Raw genomic sequence first — 12,712 nt, forward strand, 5'->3', positions numbered from 1 at the left:
AATTCATAACATAAAAACCTACTGAAAAGGCCATAGGACAAGCGGAGAGAAAGAAAAAAATTCACCCACAATAGAGAAGGTGGATTTTGATTTAATAAATGGTAAAGGGGGGGGGGAAATGAGGGTGCATTTGTTACATTTGAGAATGGCTTGCATGGGTTATGGGATGTAGGGGGTTTGAAGAAAGGCAGAGACAGGCAATGAGGAAAAGGGCAACGCAGCACAAACAGGGTCAGCGCGTCGGAAAAATGGGGCGGCAGCAGAAAGGGTGACGGGTTACGACCAGCGCAGCATGCTGGCTTACCCCAGCCATCCCGTGGCCTGCTCTGTCAACAGGCCGGGCCACTGATGGCAGCTCGGAGCGATGGACCCTTCCAGTCACTGGCCCGGCCCGTCGCAGTTGATAATATTATCATAATATTGATTTTTGCCACTCATCAATAATGCATGAGCTTTGACGGGCGGGCCGTCGTGACAGAAAGTCGATAAACGCCTTTCCGCGCTCGGAACGCCCGGCCGCGCTGATTGGTGCAGGTGGCCTAAACAGGCAGGTTTTAGGAGCAGGGGAAAAGTTAAGCTTGGGCTTTGGCTTTTTTTTTCAGTGCAAGATTATGGCTAGCGCTGTGCATCCATGCTCAATATGCCTAATTGGCAAATAGCTGCTGTCAGTAATTTGTTGCTGCGCTTGGAAGCATTTAAAGGGCACTGCCTTTTTTTTGCTACCAGCTGAGCCACAAGGCCCAGCTGAATTTGGCCAGAGGCAGAATTTTTCTCAAATTATGCCATGAAATTACAGGTGCATTTGCTAGTTGCTATGCATATATATTTTATGCTACCATAGTAGAAGAACATTTCAAATTGAGAAGGAAAAATTTTTGCTGATACCCTACTGTCATTTAAATGTAGTCATGTTATTGGATAAAGCTTGATGACATCATTAATTTTAATGACCTCATTAAAATACAGGCCTGTGTTTGGCTAAAACATCATTAAGACCTGTATATCACACATAATGAGTTTTGAAATGAACTTACCACACATTTAAAAAATGATGTTTGTTGCTGACAAGCATTCTTGAAGGGTAATACGTAGTTTATAAATAAATAATCATGACTTGCAGATTTGTTTCATTAATACAATGCACAACGATGATGACGGTGAAGATGACGATGAAGACATTCATGATGATAACAGAAATTCAAATACAAAAGGATTTCCCCCTCCAATAAATTACAATGTTCGTACTCCTGCTCTCTCTCTCTCACTCTAATGTATCTCATGAAAGCTTGTTGTACCAGAATTTATGTGTACGTATTTCAGTAAACTGTGACTGCAGCCTATAAGCCTCCCTAATGAAGGCTTGTTTTAAGCATTTGTAGAGAAATTGACGGGGTCAACCGGGGACGAGAGAAGTGTACAGCACAAAGGGGCTCGGCTCGCGAGAGTCACCTGCGACTGGATTTTGCTGCCCCTGCCAACGTTACGCGCTGCCCCACAGACAGCACTGGCTACTTGCTTGACTGCCAGAGGACGACACTGCTGCCCATTGAGCTGACCGCCAGTTAATGTTTTGATAGGGGAATCAACAACAAAAATTGTTGTCCTAATTGCCAATTAGTATAATGTTTCTTTGGGCAATTATGCTGCACGTTGGGCCTTCAAATTTGACACTGCGACAGGAAAGGGTCGTTCATGCACGTTTGGAGATGGTGATACACTGTACAAGCGTTTTGCTATTTCGTGGAATATCCGTCCACAGTAGTGCCTTTGAATTAATTTAAATTAATTGTTCTCCCCGCCCCCCCCCTAAGATGTTTGCTATTACATATTATATGAATTCATCCAGTTTTGAGAGATGTATTACATATTATGATATCCACTGTAATGTGAGGGTATTGCATTGCTATTAGTTGTTTGGCAGCGGTGGTTTTTTCTGAAGTGACCCAAAGCAACAGCGGTTAACAGATAAATCACTAAATATAAAACGTTGTTTTTATTCTTTAAGTCATCTACCCATCATCCTACTGACTTCCGAGATGAATGTTTAACAACACCATTTGTTAAAGCAGGCAAATTCCTGACTAGTGTTGACCTCCTGGGTTTCATTAGCAGAGTTGGACCTGCTAAGAATGTTGCTTTGCATTGCCAGATATTATCGGCAGGACTGTTTATTTATTTAATGGGGGGAATGGCTTACAGAAGCAGCAGTATTGTACTGTAGTTGCTGCGCCAACTATACAGAGTCTCTTAGTAGAGGGAGTTTTTATTAGTATGCAAAATAAATCAACTATTTTTGGGAGGCCTTCATCCAACAGTGGAATGATCATGGCTGATTATGACAATAAAGGATGATGATCATGTAAAATATATTTACTGTATTGCATGCACTCATACTGCATTTTATTCGCTCGCCAGAGTTTTTATTATTATTAATAATATTGCAAAATATGTTTTCGTAAAGCAACTTTGTGTATCGTACAATACATGACAGCCTCGCACAATATTGCCCAATTGGATGTATTAATGCAAGGCTAGTGAACTGGAATCGTGTTCATCGTATCATGAACATCTTTTACGATGCTGAGCTCCGTGTTAGTTTTTGGGATTAAAAGCAAATTTATCCTGCTGTTTGGACCTGAAGAAGATAAAAATAACAATACTAAAAATAAAGCCAGACCACCTTTTTCCTGCTGTGCCTGGCAATGACACCCCTGAGTGCTTCTGGTCTGTGTATAAACTCTCTCAGCCAAACACAACATGCACCTTATTGTCTCGGCACGTATTGATAGGTACGTATTAATATACCGTATCATGCACCTGCTAAATGTTGTGTTCATTAATTCAGCGAATTACTTTTTTTAAGTAAGAGGAATAATAATTCACGTACTGCATTCAATTGCTTAGGTTTATATTGCTGCGTATGCATGCAGATGGGATAGAGTGGTGGTGCAGCAGTTAGCGCACCTATGAATCTTGCAAGTTTGAGTTTGATTTCCAGCCATCGATAACATTGGTGGCCGATATCTGAACTGATCCTGGTTGCCCCATGTTCACCAATCCCACTGACTGATGTGGTAAAGTATGGTAAAAAGAAAATCCTGGCCTAAAGCCTTAATCCAGCAGTGAATTTAAAAAGGGCTGAAAGTATATATATATATTTTATATATATAAAGATGCCAGCACAAATATGAACATGGGAATATACAGGTATGTATGTACATATACGTGGTGTATATGTATATGTTACACATATACGATGACTTGATGATTAATAACTCACCCTGAGCTTAACAATACCTACTCCGATTCTAAAACGAGACAAATACGTTGCCATTAAATCGCACACGATCGTTGGTTATTGTGTGAAATCCTTAAGGCAATTGCTTTTTTTTTTCAGACATAATTGTTTTACATTGGTCAAATGAGTGCAGCGATTCACACACACACATTATGAACGATATGAATCACTTAAGACAGACTCGCCAAGGTTAAGGGAAAAAGGGAAAAAATACATAAGCGTGTCAGACGCGCGTGTCTGTCTCCTCTTAACCTGCTTTGTCACACGCCGATTGTGGCTGACGTAAAAATCTGTACTGGTGCCTCAATTTGGTTGCGTAATTAGCCGGAAAGTGAGCCGCGCAGCGTTGTGCCGGTAATTGACGGAGTAATTACCGGATTAAGTCTGTGGGTACCGGGCTCTCGCTCATGGGGGCCGCCACGGTAAAAAAAAATAAGGGGGGGGTAGGAAAAAAAGAAAAACCCAGAGCAGATGGGCAATCCGTGGGTGCCAAATTAGCGTAGAGTTAGTAGGGGGCTGATAACCTCCTCGGGATAATTAATCCAAATAACGGCTTAAAAACTTTGGCAGAATGAGGCAAATGCTGATGTCATCGCCTCTTGTGAGGCAAAGGTTGCGGTAAACAAATGCTTTCGAATTTATAAAGCTCTATTTTGGAGACAAATTAATCCTCCGCGTATTGAGAGAGAAAAGTTAATAGTTCAGCGTTGTTAGGCTTCGTGTCGTTGATCGTTGCGCTTTGTGATGCATTAATTTTTTTTCAAGCGCGTTCTACCAACGAAGCGTTTTACGTTTACTCCAAGTGCAAGACGTACTATACTACAAATTATCGACGCCCAAACACATAAATTGCAAAAGTATACATTTTTTTTAAAGCATCGATGGCAGACTACAAACATCTGGATATGGCCTTCGTGAAGGGCCTCTTGCCTAATAGTACAGCATTTGTGTGCAGCCAATTGCTTGCACATACTGTAATTTACTAGAATATCATTTTAAATCATATCTAATGAATACGTTAAATGCACAAGTGCTGTTTGGAATGGAAAATTTGAGTGGATTTTACATTGCAATCGTATAACTGCCTGCAAGTCTAGCTGCATGTTGAACTAAAGTTGCCCCTTGGTACGATTTTTGAGGCGATAACTCCGTGGACAGTTTAGTCATTCGTGGGTTTGCACAGTTTTTTTTTACTTTACATCTTTTTCAAATATGAATGCATCCTACCTGAGTTATATCTCTTTAGAGGTTATACTTGTTTTGTTTATACCATTGAGTGTGAGTAGTGATAATGCAAGATCGATATTCTTTACGAACTTAGTTATTTGTAAAACGAATTAAGCTAATTAGTGTGTTTACATTTTTTACAAATCCATTTGATGTTTAAAAATATCACTGAAAAAAACAGAAATACTGTCGGGGGCTCTCTGGCTTGTGAAGATGTTTTAAGAGCATTGAGCTAGAATCACTCAAGTCCGAGGTCTAAATCCAGACACCCAGCTGAGATTAAAATGTATGTTCTACAGTATACCTCGATGATCGGCCACAGATGATGATTGTATAAACAAGAAAAAACATCATACAGACCTTTTTTTACTTAATATAACCTCTACCAGCTGGAATGGCTTGCTTGGCAAATAAGACTAAAATAAATTGCTCACTCAGCTGTACAGCCGTTGAGCAATCTACATGTTGTGGTAACAGAAATGTTTGAAGGACATCGGACAAAGACCTGTGATGTGTCTTCTGGGTCGTACCCCAATCTTCTGCTGTTGTCAGGAGTTGCAGAAAAGGGAAACGGTCTCCTCCTCCCTACCTAAATTCTAATCGCAAAATTGGCTTATAATATAAAAAGCAACACTTTAATACTATTTTAACTGTGTTTTGATAAGGCAGTTTATATTACAGCCTCTGGCCATTCTTACTATGCAATGGATGCAGCTCTCATTTAGTGCATATAAATATTAGTGACTAATCAATTGACTGATGTTTTCAATTAATTGGCACAAACAGTCGGGCAATTTATTCATTTGAACAGCTCATTAAACTGGCCGGGTTAAAACAAAAAACTATTTTTTTCTCTCCACGGTTTCTTCACAGACCACCCCAAACAGTGTCCACCGACGGCTCATGTGGCTTTCACTCACGTAAACAATAACACGTGTGCACAGAGATGGCTCGTTCACTTGCCTGCACACCAAATGCGTATTTGTGAGTGCAACGTTTGCGGCTTTCCCACGATGAATATGTAGAATGCTGCGGGCTCGTTTAAACATATATAATTTGTTGACATTGGGAAAAAAAGTACTTGAAACGGCTCATTGCAAATACATGAAAAGTAATTTTAAGCTAAGTTTTTATTAATGTAAATTTTCATTTGGGTACATTGTGAATTAATGATGGATTGCTATAATTTGTTTATTAATAAAATGTTAAGATTTATTTATTTTAAAATATTGTGAAGGGGGTGTTGGTGTTCCTTATATAAAGATGTGCTTACAAAACATCCATTCAGTGCAAGCAACTGCAGAGTATTCTGATAATTATTTCCCACCAAAGCTTTTGAAATACGAGTTTATACATACGTAAAAACACTGAAGCACAGAATAAAATGTATTTCAGTGTTCTTCTCGAAAACAAAGTGCCATTTGTAAGCCCCTTGATGAGGTGAAGGTTTTTTTTGCAGGTGCATATAATTTGCGAGCGCTGAACACACCCAGCCAATATTTAAGTGTGAGACACTTGATGGAAAGCAGCAGAGTGATAGGTATTTTGACCTCACTGTTCAATTAAATGTATTTTGGGGGGGGGGGGATAAAACACTAGCCGAATTCAATTTAGGTAACTTTAGGTGCACAACGGCAGTTTTCTCTAATGGGAACCACTTGACCGGCAAGAGAATGAATGGACCAGTTCGCTTATTTCTGTGTGGGTGGCAAAGTGGCACCCCAAGCCAAACACAGCGCTCACTTGAATACAAAACATGTGGACAGTGAATGTATTTGCTACTTGCAATTGAGTTGACAAATTACTGCAATTTTCGTTGTTTATTGCTGTCATGAGTTCACAAGCAATTTCCAAAAAAATATAATTTTAATCAACTTTCACATTTAAACATTACGTGGTTTCATAAAAAGTAGTAAAATGTGTGATTAGAATAAAGGCATCAATAAGTCTGTGTTTATATATGCATGGTGCAAGGATAACAAGTCTACATTTTGATGTTATTTTGCCAATAGCAGTATCAATTGGCTTCCGAATATGGTCTGGACTACCCTTAGGTCAACTCAGCCGTAATTTAGTGTACTGTTCAGTTATATAACTACACTCAGCATTGAGGAGGCCATGCTGACCAAGTCCTCTGTTGGTCACACTAACCCTTCCTGTGTGAGAGTGACAGTAATAATCCCTCGTTGAGCACTTACTCGTAGAGTCCATTAAGTCATGGGATATTAGTGTAATGTATATACAAGTAATTCAGAGCCCTTGCTGGGTCTGCCATTACGGTTGTTTGATCATACTTCACCACGCTGGTCAGTGTGCGATGCTGAAGTGAGGGGTAGGATGCAGCCAGAACCAGTTCACGTATCATTCACCACTCATGCTCGCTGTGGCCAGGAATCAAACTGAGTTTATCGGTTCATAGCCTAATGCGCTTACCATATGCGCCACCATTCAACGTTTAATAATTCATATCTGAACTTTATATTTGTTTTATTACATTATTATTATTGAACATCTTTACACACAAACTCAGCTACCTCCTTTGACTTTGATTGTCCTTTTCATTTCCCAGGAAATTATCCTGAAGCGAGCAGCCGATATCGCCGAGGCTCTGTACAGTGTTCCGCGCAACCACAACCAGCTGCCGGCCATCAACAACTCTCCTCCCGGCCTCCCAGGCATGATGGGCATGAACTCCTTTGGAGGGCAGCTCGCCATCAGCGTGTCCGAGGCCTCCCAGGCTGCTGACCAGGGTAAGCCACTGTCCGTCCGCCTCCAGCCAGAATCACCACAGTTTAGGCTTCCGTGTGACTCACGACGTTGGTTTTATCGGTTGTGCTGTACAGCTCTCTGATGTGTTTTTGTGTTGTGCCACATTTTGTAAAGCATGACAGCTGACGTTTCACTCCACATGCTGTGAGCTTTTTTAGAACTCAGTCCTGAAGGACAAAGATTGACTGGGGGCTTCATTGGAAGGCCATGGTTACTGGAGGAGAGTGTATGAAGGGGAGGACAGTGAGATGAGAGGTAGAAGAGCATGTGGAAAGTAGTAGAGTGAGATCAGAGGCGAAGAGGTAGGAGAGTGCGCAGAGGGGAGTAGAATGAGATGGGAAGTCAAGAGTGTGCATTGAAGGGAGTGGAGTGAGATGAGAGGGGGGAGAGAGTTAGTCAGCGGCGAATCTGTAAGATTTTCAGGACGGCGAGTGGGAGATTTAGAACAATGAATGCACGGTACATTACGTGACAATCATCGCTCCATCTGTGTGTCCGTGTAGGGTACACGCGCAACAGCAGCAGCGTCTCGCCGCACGGCTACGTGCCGAGCAGCACCCCGCAGCAGTCGCATTACTCGTCGGTGAGCAGCAGCATGAACGGCTACGGGGTGAGCGGGGGCATGGGAGGCCTGGGCATGGGGGCCTCGCCCGGCTACCTGACCAGCTCCGGCGGCTCTCCCTACGGCAGTACGTGTCCTGCGCCCCTCTTTTCATCGGGTCTGTTTTCCGCTTTATTCGCACCTCACGCGCATGACATGGGCAAAAGTGTAGCTGCGTGCAGTGATTCCTAGATAAACCGGAACATTGACCAGCGCAGAGGGTTTGACCACAACTGATGGCAAGGTTTTTTTTTTATCGAGATGATAATTCCTCGAGCGTGTTCATTTTCTAAATAGAAATATCCCTAGAAACAATTACGGTTGATTGAATTTGTGAATGCGAGTTTGAACGTCATAACATTATTGAGATTTTAAATGTAACTTGCCTCAGTGATATGATATAGATCTTTTGGAGCCAAGCCAAATTTGTGAAGATTATTTAAATACGTAACAAATGAGTGTAGCAATACATTTTTTTAAAACATTATCCAAAAACCAATTAAATACTCTGCATCTCACCAATTGGTTCTTGTTAAATAATGGTGAAAGCCTCGGTTTATGTACAAGCATCTGATCAGGAGTATCCTTTTTCGTAACTTGTACTCAAGCTGGATGCCTTGATCATGTTTTATGGCATGACCACTACATTATCTCCTCTCTGAGCAGTTTATAACAGTTAAATCCGGTATCCCTGGTGATCCGTGCAGGGGTCTCGTGTCTGAAAAATATATAATGCTGTATTTATAAATGTAATCAGCTACACTGTCATTGTTATTCACTCCATCCACACGTTAGAATTGCAGGAGAATATATATATATCCCTTCCAATACTTAATCTTAGTTAACATTTCTTTAAAACAACGTGCATGCACCTGGAAATTAAAAGTACAGCACAACATTGCATATCTGACCATCACAAACCCGCCATTTCCAATTAACCATCCATGCCCAGTGCAGAATGTGTGCTTGCCATGACTGCCATATTGTGTAGATGAACATAAATATGACCCTTTACAGAGGAATTTATTCTTCATTTTGCTTATATTTGCTCTTGCGGTGAAGCATGTGTCATGTCGAAACATTCGTCAATAATACTGTTGCCTTAAAAGAAAGAAAACAAAAAAATATACTCGGCAACGGTTTGGGCAATGGTCATAGCACATTGGGGCCATTGAAGAAGGTCAATTGCCCAAAAAGTCACCTATTATATAGTTTTCTTTTAAGGACACAGTGTTGTTATTGACAAATGTGTTGAGTTTTTTCCTTCAATTGTGCTCGTGCCCAGCTGCCAACGCAGCAGCATCACCAAATAATTTGTTCAATGTGTAAACCAGTTTGCACTATTTTTATCCAGAATACAACGTGTGCTTGGTGTAGCAGTCATTTTCTATCGATGTTCACATATCCGATACGTTTACACGTCCGCCTTAATACCTCAGTCCCCAGCGAGTCGGATATGCGACATTGTACTGCCCATGCACTATCAGTTACGATCTCCAGTAACAAAAAAACATTCATATCCATTGCCCAAATAAAGCACACATCACAATTCTTCCTATCCCCAGTTTGCCTTTGATTTTGCATGAAGCAGCACCAAATAAGCGCCGAATAGCACCGATAGCGAGACTCCGGTTCTCAGCTGCCGTAAGTGCTGCAGGGTCAAAAGCAAAGCATAGCTGGGCTGACTGACCACCTGCGCTTGTGCTTCCTTGTGTTTACAAACAGTGAAACAGAAGAGTGCATTCGCTCCAGTGGTCCGGCCGCAGACCTCCCCTCCCCCGACCTGCACCAGTGCCAACGCCAACGGTCTGCAAGGTGTGCTGTACTATCAGAACAAGCTGAAGAGCGATTACAACTGCTCTGCCGCTGTCTTTAACCACTCGACGAATTGACAATGTCTCCATGGCTAACCGCAGTGTAACAAAAGCAAAAATTCTCGTGCGAAAAAATTGTGACCCACCCAAAGACTTGAGAGAATTTCGCTGTCGGGGGAAAAACAAAAAAAATACGCGCAGGCAACTTACCGAACACTTAGCGCACGTCTGCACTGTGTACCGTGCACACTGGACGGGTCTCTCCTCGCCCTTCTGCACAACTGCATTTCATCAAAATCGAGCACTCTTTGGCATATATCATAATTATGATGAATTTCAAGATAACGACATTTTATGTTCCTTCTGATGCCCATACGGTCTCCGTTTCCTAACTGCGAGAGGATCACTTGCCATTTCTTTTCTGCTCAAAAAACTTTACTTGATGTAAAATGTGTACAATATTTCGCGAAATATTTAAAGAAAAATAGTGGTTGGATTACCAGCATGGACGTGTAGCCAAACGTTTCAATCATGCTGATTGGTTGGGAATTATTTTACATGTGAAGGTTGTGACCATTTACATGTTGTTGTTTTTGTTAATTATATATATTTATTTTCATTTCATCAATCTGAAATAAATTTCTGAAAATTTGTTTTGGAACAAGCGTCACATTAGTAGAATTTTAAAATAATTATATACATGAACATGACTCATTAAGTGAATGAAAATAATTTAAAGTGAAGTATATTTCTTTTTGTCGGCGGACCACGTAAGTGTAAATTGCAATGTCTGAAACTCTAGATGTCCTCCTGGACGCAACTCGTTAAGTGTAGATTCATTAGCAAACGAATCCGGCCTCTTTTTAAAATACCAGCTTCAGAGTAGAAAAGTTGTAAATATGTTGGGGTAATTTTTTACTTGTTAAATGTTAAACTCTTTTTTTTTGCTAAAACATTTTTACTCTGAGTTGGATACATCATTTTTCATTTGCGCTAGCGATGCTTTCCCATGAGTAACAGAACAAGAAACAGTTTTAAGCACGTCGGCCTAATACGTTTCCATTAGGGCTTATTGGGAGGAATTTGAGAGGTGCCTGTTCGTTAAAAGCTAGGCAATCTCGCCTTGTCAGATGGCGATGTTTTGTCTCAGTCGACGCTAGACCTAACGGGCTCGGTCGTGTTTTGTCTAATGGAGTAACTGTGCTTGCTCTCCTGGGAGGCCGAAAATACAAGTGCATCTACTGCTGTCAAGATGGCCCAGAAATGAAACCCGCTACACTCATCTATAATATATGTAGCAACAATAAGTTTTTATTCCGTATGCAAACAAGCATCTTATATTTTTTTTGTTGCCTTGATACATTTCTATTCTGTAAGTGCACTTTTCAAACATTGGTAGGATTTTATCGGTCAAATTTTGGATGTGATGTGTTTTCTGCATTTGGAAAGAAAAATGTGAAATTTCCCAAACAGAAGTTTGCCGTCTGTTTTCCCGATGTATTCTAGAGTTGCATAAAGTCAGTGATTTACATGTAAAAAAAAATGCAACCGTGTGATTCTCTGGGTGTGATTCTATATAAACGAGTCACCTGTATATTTTTGTGTTATTGAAATGTGGTGATTTAAATGTGTAAATATTACGCAAATGTTTTAGTAGATCTTAATTGATTAAGTACCCTCGTAAATGTTATAGTTCTATTAAAATATTGTACACAAGCCTGATTTATCTCTTTCACATTTTTTACAGTCATGTCTGGACTGGTGGTCCCTCCCATGTGATCTGAATATCGACCAATCAGCGCCAAGCCATGACACTGTAGATGGCTGGCCTTACACGAAGGACTAGAGTCAAGTCACCACACTTCAATTCAGGCTGAATGCAAGAAAGGAAACAAAATACTGAAAATACAACCAATGCTAAAAGTCTAATTTTACAATTTTGGCATTACTGGCAAAAAAGCATCAGAGCTGAGGACTGTTCCCTTCACCTGATGATTGCTTCAACGGTGGCCTAATGAACATGAAATCTGTTTTGGGAAACCGATATACAAAAGACTTTGTACGAAAACAAAAAAAAAGTGGTACTTTGGAGCTAGAGTTGAATGTGAATTCTTAGATTATTGTTTATCACGGTGTTTTTGGGTTGAGATTGACCTTTTTCAGCCAGAGTTGTGTACGAACCACGAATGTGTAAATCTTTAGTTTGTGAACAGGGCTAGGGCTGTTGGGTGAGGGGTGGGGGGGCAGGGGGGGGATGTAAGTTAACTTTGGTGAAAAGACACAATATATAAAGTTTCGTTTACAAAAAAACTTCCATATGAAAAAAAATGAAATAAAAAGTGAATAAAACAGAGCTTCCTGTGAAACAAAACAAAGAATGGAATAAGAAGTTTGTAGTGCTGTACAGAATTGGTACTGTATTATGTAAGTATATGATACCTGTAACTTTGTGACGTATCGCTTAAAAAAAATCCCACATGTATGCTGTCCTTAGAGCTTTGGAAAACATTCCGTAGTGTGTTTATACGTAGTCATGATTAGTGTAGACTCTATTGTGGTTTCACCAACACTATTTATATTAAAGGTTGATGTCTTGACACAGATTTTTTTAGAAATAATAACTGGTAAGTCACTTTTAAAAGGAAAAAAAATGAAGTGTTCAATGTTGAAAAACTTTCATGGACCATTTTTAATTGCTTGTAAATGCATTTATATATATTGTAATTATTTTTGCCATTGGTTTATTTGTGTCTTGTAAATGGCACGGCTTTATGCAGGAACTTTGTTTTTTTATATTAAGTGCTACAATGTGAGCACTGCAAACCTTTAAATGTTTTTTTTATTAATTATTATTATATTATTTCCCTTTTTTCAATGCTTCAATTTGTTGCTTAACCAAACCAGTGTTTATTTTTTATATATTTTTGTATAAGTTATCTGCCAAAAAAGCCTTTTAATTTTTTTTTCGTTTGGTTTTGTACGAGTGTATTATTTTTGCGTGTT

General features: G+C 40.1%; 1 protein-coding gene across 4 annotated transcripts in view; it reads left to right on the forward strand.

Moving 5' to 3' along the window:
• LOC144935085 (transcription factor COE3-like) overlaps window positions 1–11,924 on the forward strand; it is a 96,121-nt gene extending 84,197 nt beyond the window's left edge. For 2 of the 4 annotated variants that reach the window (XM_078861449.1, XM_078861450.1), the window contains exons 12-14: window positions 7,095–7,275; window positions 7,798–8,013; window positions 9,621–11,425. In XM_078861449.1, the coding sequence (XP_078717575.1) occupies window positions 7,095–7,275; window positions 7,798–8,013; window positions 9,621–9,787 (564 nt within the window). In that variant the 3' untranslated portion in view covers window positions 9,788–11,425. Of the gene's footprint in view, window positions 1–7,094; window positions 7,276–7,797; window positions 8,014–9,620; window positions 11,426–11,456 lie in introns of those variants that run through there. The other 2 variants (XM_078861451.1, XM_078861452.1) reach the window with 2 other exon arrangements.
• The last annotated feature ends 788 nt before the right edge of the window (window positions 11,925–12,712 follow it).

This window comes from Lampetra fluviatilis, chromosome 12, assembly GCF_964198595.1.
Source record: "Lampetra fluviatilis chromosome 12, kcLamFluv1.1, whole genome shotgun sequence".
In the NCBI taxonomy this organism is placed as follows: domain Eukaryota; kingdom Metazoa; phylum Chordata; class Hyperoartia; order Petromyzontiformes; family Petromyzontidae; genus Lampetra; species Lampetra fluviatilis.